Raw genomic sequence first — 10,356 nt, 5'->3', positions numbered from 1 at the left:
TGGAGGTTTGTTGTCATGAAAAGGTCCACCATCACTATTGTCTTGGCATGCATTGTAGGATGGTCGTCGTCCATGGTACTTTGGAAGGTGTTGCTGCCAAAAGGGTTGATCAGATCCTCGTGGCTCCTTCCATCTTTAATTGCTTTGACCTTGATGTATGTTCCTGTTATAGCTTCCATTCCTTACAACAACATTGGAACCAAACTTAAAGCCAGATGGGTGAGAAATCATAGTAGCTAATAAAAATTAAAAATAAAAATAAAAACAAATAAACAAGCAAAATAAAAAATTTACAGTAACCAATAATAAGGCACACGTTTGCAATTCCCCGGCAACGGCACCATTTTGATGAATGGATTTTCTAACGGTAAAGAAATTCACAAAAATAATCGCGTTGTAAGTATAGTTTCTAAACCAACAGAGAATCCTTTCGTACAAAAGTTTGGTTGTCACAAGTAACAAAACCCAATAAAATTTATAACTGAAGTATTTAAACCTCGGGTCGTCTCTCAAGGAATTGCAGGGAAGTATGATTTATTATTGGTTATGGAAAAAGGTATATTTTTGGGTTTTTGAAATAAGGAACAAGTAATTTAAATGGCAAGAAAAATAAATTAATAATTAGAAAAACTCTTGGCAAGGTATGAGAACTGGAAATCCCATTCTAATTATCCTTATTAGGTGTGATGAGAATTGGTTATTGCTCCCACTTAGTTAACCCTTACTAAATAAAGGAAAGTCAAGTGGACTAATCAATTTGATTCCTCAAGTCCTAGTCAACTCCTGTGGAAAGACTAGCTTTAGAGGGATCCAAGCCAATCAACAATTTCCAATTTTAAATCAACCACTGAGTTTGACAACTCAAGTGTCACCAATTACTTATCCAAAGCCAAAAGGGGAAAAATCTACTCGAATAAAAATGTCTTCTCATCAATTAAAGCTAAGAATATCATAAATCTGAAATACCTCGAATTGTATTAAATAGAAAATAAAATTAAACATAGGAATCCATAAACCAAATTGGCAAAATCAAGTAATCAACTAAAGAAACAGAATAAATAAAAGTAGAGGAGAAATTAAATTAAAGAAACATTGAACCTGGATTGAATAAATAACCATAAACTAAGAGAAATCCTAATTCTAAAACCTAAGAGAGAGGAGAGAGCCTTTCTCTCTAGAAACTACATCTAAAACCTAAAATTATGAATTTTGAATGTTGTGTTTTTTTGAATGAATGGATTCTCCCACTTTATGGCATCTAATCTGTGTTTTCTGAGCCGAAAACTGGGCCAGAAATAGGCCAGAAATCGCTGCGGGCGAATTCTAATCCGTATAGGTCACTGATTTTTCTGCAGAACAACGTGTGCGCGTGATTCATGCATCCGCGTCATTTTCCTGTACGGTCACGATAGCGAATTAAAGATCATTTCAAAGCCCCAGATGTTAGCTTCCAACGCAACTGGAACCACCTTATTTGGACCTCTGTAGCTCAAGTTATGACCGTTTGAGTGCGAGGAGGTCAGGCTGGACAGCTTAGCAATTTCTTCAACTTCTTGTATTCCTTCCACTGTTGCATGCTTCCTTTCCATCCTCCAAGCCATTCCTGCCCTGTAAACTCTGAAATCACTTAACACACATATCATGGCATCGAATGGTAATAAGAGGGGATTAAACATAGCAAATTAAGATCAAAGAAACATGTTTTCAATCATAGCACAAAATTAGGAAGGAAAACGTAAAACATACGAATTGTATGAATAAATGTGAAATAGTGGATAAAATCCAGTCAATTATGCACAAGATGTACCACAAAATAGTGGTGTATCAAGCCCCCACAATCAAACTCTAAGTTTGGTGTTGGGAGGCTACCATCATGCTCTGAGTGTCCGTGAAGCTCTATAAGAGCTCATTGTCAAGCTATTGACATTAAATAAGCACTTATTGGGAGGCAACCCAATGTTATTTTATTATATTTATTCATAGACATTTGTTTTTCATTGTCATGTTATGTTTTCTTTAGGTAGATGATCATGTGGAGTCACAGAAACAACTACAGAATTAAAGCGGAGTCAAAAATAGCATCAAAAACAGCACACCCTGGAGGACAGGCTTACTGGCATTTAAACGCCAGTAAGGATAGCAGAATGGGCGTTTAACGCCCATGCAGGCAGCATTCTAGGCATTCAGAAAAATGCCCAGTACAGAAGGAATCCTAGCGTTTAACGCCAGCCAGGGTATCTGGCTGGGCGTTAAATGCCCAAATAGGCAGTCTAGTGGGCGTTAAACGCCAGAATGGATAGCATTATGGGCGTTTAACACCAGGATGACACAAGGGAGGTAATTTTGTTTCCAATTCGATTTTTTTCAATTTTTCATGTTTTAATTCATAATTTTTTGCATCAAACATATTTTAAACATTCATCTTTCAATTTCTATTTTCAAAAAAAAATAATAATAATCTTTCCAATTCTTTTTAATTCTTTTCCAATTCTTTTCAAACCCTTCCAAAATGTTTTCTAAACTTACATATCTTTTCAAATTCTTTTCAACTCTTTTTAATTTTTCTTTCATACAACAATAAGTTTTCAAAATTAATTGCATATTCTTCTTCTACTGCCTTCTATCCTATTTTGCTCGAGGACGAGCAAACTTTTTAAGTTTGGTGTGGAAAAGCTCAGCTTTTTGCTTTCCATAACCATTAATGGCACCTAAAGTCGGAGAAACCTCTAGGAAGAGGAGTAACAAAGGCAAGGAAGAGACATAAAGGAGCTCAAAAACTCCATTGGTTCTTCAAGAGGAAGAAGCCACCATCACTAAGGTGGACCCGTTCTTTAATCTCCTTGCTTATTTTCTTTTCTGTTTTCGATTTTTATGCTTTATGTTTTGTCTATGTTTGTGTCTTCATTACATGATCATTATTGTTTAGTGTCTATGTCTTAAAGCTATGAATGATTCCATGAATCCCTCACCTTTTTTAAATGAAAAATGTTTTCTGAAAAAGAAAAAGAAGTACATGAATTTTGAATTCTATCTTGAAATTAGTTTAATTATCTTGATGTGGTGCCAATACTTGTTATTTTCTGAATGAATGATTGAACAGTGCATATTTTTTATATTGAAGTTTATGAATGTTAAAATTGTTGGCTCTTGAAAGAATAATGAAAAAAGAGAAATGTTGTTGATAATCTGAAAGATCATAAAATTGATTCTTGAAGCAAGAAAAAGCAGTAAAAAACAAAATCTTGCAAAAAAAATGGCAAAAAAAAAATAAAGAAAAAGAAAGCAAGCAGAAAAAGCCAATAACCCTTTAAACCAAAAGGCAAGGGTAAAAAGGATCCAAGGCTTTGACCATTAATGGATAGGAGGGCCCAAAGGAATAAAATCCTGGCCTAAGCGGCTAAACCAAGTTGTCCCTAACCATGTGCTTGTGGCGTGAAGTTATCAAGCGAAAAGCTTGAGACTGGGCGGTTAAAGTCGTGGTCCAAAGCAAAAAGAGTGTGCTTAAGAGCTCTGGGCACCTCTAACCGAGGACTCTAGCAAAGTTGAGTCACAATCTGAAAAGGTTCACCCAGTTATGTGTCTGTGACATTTATGTATCTGGTGGTAATACTAGAAAACAAAATGCTTAGGGTCACGGCCAAGACTCATAAAGTAGCTGTGTTCAAGAATCAACATACTGAACTAGGAGAATCAATAACACTATCTGAATTCTGAGTTCCTATAGATGCCAATCATTCTGAACTTCAAAGGATAAAGTGAGATGCCAAAACTATTCAGAAGCAAAAAGCCACTAGCCCCGCTCATCTAATTAAAACTAATCTTTATTGATAATTTTGGAATTTATTGTATATTCTCTTCTTTTTATCATATTTTGTTTTTAATTGCTTGGGGACAAGCAACAATTTAACTTTGGTGTTGTGATGAGCGTATAATTTATACCCTTTTTGGCATTATTTTTACATAGTTTTTAGTATGTTTTAGTTATTTTTTATTATATTTTTATTATTTCTTATTCAAAAATCACATTTCTAGACTTTACTATGAGTTTGTGTGTTTTTTTGTAATTTCAGGTATTTTCTGGCTAAAATTGAGGGACCTATGCAAAAATCTGATTCAGAGGCTAAAAAAGGACTGCATATGCTGTTGGATTCTGACCCTCCTACACTAGAAGTGGATTTTCTGAAGCTACAGAAGCTCTATTGGCGCGTTCTTAATTGCGTTGGAAAGTAGACATCTTGGGCTTTCCAGCAATGTGTAATAGTCCATACTTTGCCTGAGATTTGATGGCCCAAACTGGCATTCAAACGCCCACCAAAGATCATTTTCTAGCGTAAAACGCCAGAACTGGCACCAGAACTAGACTTAAACGCCCAAACTGGCACCCAAGCTGGCGTTTAACTCCAAGAATGGCCTATGCACGTGAAAGCTTCAATGCTCAGCCCAAGCACACACCAAGTGGGCCCCGAAAGTAGATTTTTGCACTATCTACACTTAGTTACTTATTTTTTGTAATCCCTAGAAATTAGTTTAATATAAATAGCACTTTTTACTATTGTATTCGGATCTCTGGACGTTTAGTCCTTAGACATTGGAGGCTGGCCACACGGACATGCTTAGACCTTTTTCACTTATGTATTTTCTACGGTGGAGTTTCTACACCCCATATATTAAGGTGTGGAGCTTTACTGTTCTTCATGAATTAATGCAAGTACTATTGTTTTTCTTTCAATTCACGCTTACTTCTTCTCCAAGATGTACTCTTGTACTTAATTTAGTTAAGTTAGAATGAAGGGGTGACCCGTGATAATCACCCACAATCTTCGTTACTCGCTTAGACAAGATCCGCGTGCCTGACAACCACAAGCGGTCTACATGATGTTCAACGTAGTCATTGGACGACAGCCGGAGTATATTCTCTTGGGTCTCTAATTCACAATTCGCATCCTCTCTCCTGACAACAGAGCATCTGAATTCGTATGGTCAAAGGCTTTCCAGATTTAGGAAGAAGAATGCAAGAACAAAGATGAGTTTATTTATACCTTTTTCTTTACGTATGTTAGAGAATATTAAGAATATCTTACAATTTCGTATCACCTATGTAATTTGATTAACTAGGTTCACATTTCTACTCTTAGTGGATTTGAGCTCATATTAGTAGTACTTGTATGAATAAAGTTATAGCTAGTTTGTTGCACCCATTAAATATCAATAGATAGAAAGTGAAATAGATATTATTTGTTAAGAACAAATGGTGAGACTTCTTAAGAACTAGTGTTATATATTGACAATACAATTTATTAGGAAAATTGAAGAATAAACTACATGATAATCAAGTTGGACGTGAATCTCTGGAAACATCTGTTGCCATCTAGGTGTGTCTATGCTATTATAGTTTTAGACTTGCCATTTTTTTCCCGGTTGAAATGTCATATGAATAAACTAATTACAATCTTGACCATGCTACATGCACTTATTAAACTAGTTTGCAGAGTTAATATGATTTCCCTCTTAGTTATGATCTGTCATATTTGTGCTGTTTTCCAGGCAGCTGTTGCACGTAGCTTTTGCAAAGCAATCTATATTTATGACAAGGACATACATGTTCGTAAGTTACGACCGTAAGGATTCTGTACAGTACTTCAACACTTTTATCTTAAATTTTTATGGAAATAGGAATAAGTATCTGCCCTTAATTGCTTCTCCATGATTCATTCTTATTTTTCCAGCCATGCAATACCCTTTAGACTTAAATATGACCTAACTTTGACATTTACATTATTTCTTTGGCTATTTATTTTTGATGATAAGAATTGTATGTTGTTCACTTTAATCTCAATTGTTGAGATCTTTCTTCTCTTGTTTCGGTTCACATTTTAGTTCAGTTCCTGTGCACTGTGTTATTTTTTTCCTTATTAGTCAAGGCAATCAAGTTTATGTATCTAGCTTAGTTTAATTACATAAATTGGCTTATTTTCTTAATTTTTCTTTTTCGTTTCCTTGGACATAAGTGATATTAAATGACCTGGTATTTGCTTATGGAGACAAAGGAATAACTGAAAATCTGTTAAATTTTGTATATGTTCACTTTTAGTTGCTAGAATTCCTTAGTTGCAAGAATTCAGGCTTTGGCATCCTACCTCGTTAAACTTCATGCATAATGTAGTTAATGAAAACCAGAGTCCTGTAATAGCTGTTACCAAAGGATGCCAGGTGAATTTTTTCATTTGATAGTTTCTTTTACGCTTTATTGTCATAATGAGTTCATCCTGATTCCTTCTATTGGCATGTTTTTCAATCAAAAGAAAGAAGATTGGCTTTCCTTGTCGGAGGAGGACTTCTGGTAATAATGCTTGTTTCCTATTCTTTTATTCTTTATTCTTCTTTTAAAGTTTTTTTACAAGATAACACATGTTTTGGTTTGCGACTTTGAGTAATAGGCTAAAAGAAAATAAAGCTAGTGTTGCCTAGAATGGAAAGTGAAGCTTCAAAATAATTTATCAATTTTGTATCTATTTTTGACATCTTTTGCAGGTAAAAAAGTTCACGCATGTTCCAGAAACAATTATGTATGATCTAAGGGAAGGAAGTTTAAGAGGGCTAGAGGAAGGAGGAATAGTAAAGGACTTAGGATTTAAGTGGTATTGTTTCTGTATTTTTCTTTAGTTTTTAGTTTGGAATTTGAACTCGAAATTTATTTTGTATTTGAGTATTAGTTTTTTAATGTATAAAACAATTATAGCAAAAATTATATGTCACTAATTATTGTTTAATTTGTCTTGTAATAAAAATTGCATACTATATTTATAGGTTTGGAAATAAAAAAGTACTAAAAATTTATATTTTGCAGTGGTAAAGGTAAAAATAAGAAAAATGATTTTTTTTTAATTCTATAAGGCTATCACCACCTCTTAAAGCGTGGTCGTATCACTGACTATCGCCATGCTTCAAAAGCGTGGTCGTATCTCGATATTGCCACGCTACGAAAGCGTGGCCACAACTCTCTCTATCACCACGCTTTGAAAGCGTGGCCATATCTCTCTATCGCCACGCTTTAAAAGCGTGGCCATATTTCACATATGGCCACGTTTTTAAAGTGTGGCCATATCTCGCACATACGGCCACGCTTTTAAGGGTGGCCATTTGTTAAAAGTGTGGAAAAAAAAGTATGGAGATTGGTCACCAAAAGCATGGTGATGGAGCAACCGTCACGCTTGCATACGTGACCCTTTCAAAAGCGTGGCGGCAACTCAAAAAGTGTGGCGAAAAGCTATCGCCACGCTTTTTTCAGCTTTTCGTCATGCTTTAAAAGCGTGGCAATTGAGCTATTTTCTTGTAGTGGTAATACTAAAAACAGGTTGAGTGAGTTTAGTGTAGTTAAAGTTAGTAATAATTTGTGTGTGTTGTGTGGTAATGACATAGAAAGTGTATACCATTTGTTTGTTACCTGTGAGTTTTGTTGGCAGGTGTGGTGTTCCTGGGCTTGTGATGGTGGTCATTCATGGAATATCCTAGCAAGTATGATAAAAAAAATATTTTGAGAGTTGGACAGGGATAACAATGAGAAATGATCATCGGAAGAAGTGGTTGATAATTTTTTTTGCTATTATTTAGAATATTCGGTGGAAAAGAAATCAAAGGATCTTTCAGAATAAGTCGTCAGAAGTTGTTGATGTTGTTCAATATTTATTTAAAAGTTACGGGGAATAGAATTGTGTTGATTTTTTTAGTTGTTGATGGCAATGCCAAAGATGACAAAAGAATAAGAATTATAAATAACCTTTTATTCTTGTTATTTTATTACTTCCATCCTTTTGTATTGAATTTTGTATTTCAATAAAAATTTGCATCACTCTATTTCACAGTTTTTCTTTACAATATAAATTTACACTACATCTCAAGCCAAATGCCCTAAAAATGGCCATATCAAACCTTCAAAGTGGCATCTTTAGTGTAGTGTATCTAACAATACTACTATTAAATACAATAACAATACTACTTGTAACACTCTTACTATCAGAATGTCACGATTCTGGCTGCACCACTCTGATAGTGAAATGTATTACGACGATTCTCATATATACATAATAATAAGATAGGAGCTTTTGACTCGAAACCGTATCACTGTTTTCTTTGAAAAAATGGAAGATACTTTTTCTTGATCAAACATGCATATATAACCAAATTCAAATCACAATTGTCATACCAGACTTACATATAAATATACAAGACTTCGTATACAAGTAACTTACAAATATACATATATACATATCATTACAACTCCTATCCCCTCTAACAAATATAATAATAAAGGCAAGAAAAAACTATAAATGTATATACAATAATAGAGAATACAATCTGTCTGTCCTGAAACTCCTTAAATTCTTCGTCTGTCCTGAAAAATGAAAAATCTGTAAGGGGTGAAAATATCATCCTCGCCGGTTCTTAGTAAAAGGTTTTTAAGAATTGTCATAAGAGGATGCGTATAAGAAAAGAATTGATTTCAACTGCAGTAATTATTGCTCGTCTTATGAATCTATTCAAAACATTAACAATTTATTATCCAAAAATTCAAAGTTCACTTCTTTAGTTAAAAGAATTTCTAAACTCAATTAATATCTCATAATATAATCAATTATAGCCTCCAGCCCAACATATATTCAAATCTCGTTATAGCCTCCATCCCAAATCAGATCAACTCGGCCTCCAATCCAAATCAAGTCAAAACACGGCCTCCGAGCCCACTCAAGTCAAAACACAGCCTCTGATCCAACACAAATTAAATAACGGCCTCCAACCCAACATATAATAAACATCATAATCAATTCATTTGCCAATACTTAGTTCTCAAACTAATTCAATCACAGACATCAAACGGTGCAACGCAACACAATCAAGAACAACTCTCAGCATCACCACCACCAGCATGAAGGATCTATCAGTTCTTCAATCACAGATAAAACAATATAAGGAATACACAAACAAAGAGGACAGTTACAACAATTAGTTCAATTAGCATATAGATACAATTATTCACACAAGCAAGCCAAACACAAGATGCACACCCAAACAATACATATAAATACAAATGATGCATGCTTGCCCTATGGCCAATGAGCTGATCTGTCGGTTATACAGCCAAACTCGACACACCCGGTAGCTATCCCAGATATTGTCTCTCTACACGAAGAAAATCCTCAACCATTCAGGAGGGAATCCTCAATCTCCTAGTCTGAGAGAGACTGTGATGTAACGATAGGGAATCCTCAACCTACCTCGTTCATACCACAACCAAAAATTGAATAGAAGGGAATTCTTAACCTTCTCCATTGAATTTCCCAATGTAACAAAAGAGAGAATCCTCAACCCTACTTGCCCACCGAAACAAGAGAGAGAATCCTCAATCTCAACTTGTCTACGCAACAAGAGAGAGAATCCTCAATTTCAACTTGCCTATTCGTGAGTGGGAAAAAGCCACTGTCCTCACCACATCAATTCAAATCTCATTTGAATCAAACATAATCAAATATAACTAAGAATCGAATTAATAATACAGATTTGAACCGAAGGAAATCCTCAACCTTCTCCATTCAATTTTCCAATGCAACAAGAGATGGAATCCTCAACCTCAATCTTGTCCACCACAATAAATATGGTAATCCTTAACGTCAACTTGTCTATCGCAACAAGAGAGAGAATCCTCAATCTCAACTTACCCAGTTACTTCAATAGCAATATACATTTACTTCACAGCAAGCCAAGAATCACTGTTCCTCAAATCATTTTCCTTTAAAACTGAAACCAATTTTGTTATAACGTTTCCCAAGACCTTCAAAATGACATCATTCTAAACCCGTTCTCTTTCATAAAACTCATATTTACTCAATCAAAATCTCCCAAACCAACTTCAAAACCATTTTTGAGTGTAAATCTCTTTTAAAAGACTAAAGAAAATTATTTATTTTAAATTCACTAAATACTTTTCAAAACATAACCCTTTCATTAAAATAATCAAATGAAAGTTTTTCTCAAATTTACTAACCTCTCAAAGACTCAAAAATCATCTCTCTTTACCAATCAAATTTAAATATTGTAAATTCACGAAACTCCTCAAAAGGTCATACTTTATTTCAAACCCAAAACAAACTATTTTCATATTGAATCGAACTCAAAACATAATTCCTTTTTTAAATAATTCAAACTCAAAACATAATTCTCTTTTCAAATAAATCAAACTTGAAACATGAACCTTTCCTTAACGAATCAAATTTAAAATGGTAAATAAAACCCAAAACATAATTAAATTCTTTTCTTAATAAATCAAATTCAAAATGTAATCATTTTCTTAATAAATCAAAA

The 10,356-nt window shown here is 34.2% G+C and overlaps 1 protein-coding gene across 1 annotated transcript; it reads left to right on the top strand.

Annotated features, from left to right (window-relative positions):
- Positions 4,964-6,663, top strand: LOC110271496. The gene is made up of 5 exons (XM_021122441.1): positions 4,964-5,023; positions 5,545-5,601; positions 6,123-6,215; positions 6,316-6,340; positions 6,532-6,663. The coding sequence occupies exons 1-5, from the start codon at positions 4,977-4,979 to the stop codon at positions 6,661-6,663; spliced, it is 354 nt and encodes a 117-aa protein (XP_020978100.1). The 5' UTR covers positions 4,964-4,976.

Source organism: Arachis ipaensis, chromosome B04, assembly GCF_000816755.2.
Source record: "Arachis ipaensis cultivar K30076 chromosome B04, Araip1.1, whole genome shotgun sequence".
Lineage (NCBI taxonomy): Eukaryota > Viridiplantae > Streptophyta > Magnoliopsida > Fabales > Fabaceae > Arachis > Arachis ipaensis.
Note: the sequence above shows the minus strand (reverse complement) of the source record. Positions and strands in the feature narration are given on the sequence as shown.

Bases quoted from the DNA above. Each gene is read 5' to 3' on its own strand.
- LOC110271496 (XM_021122441.1), top strand. From the start codon at position 4,977: ATGGTCAAAGGCTTTCCAGATTTAGGAAGAAGAATGCAAGAACAAAG. The intron at 5,024-5,544 runs ATGAGTTTATTT...GCTGTTTTCCAG, and splicing joins AGAAGAATGCAAGAACAAAG to GCAGCTGTTGCACGTAGCTT. The intron at 6,341-6,531 runs GTAATAATGCTT...CATCTTTTGCAG, and splicing joins TTGTCGGAGGAGGACTTCTG to GTAAAAAAGTTCACGCATGT.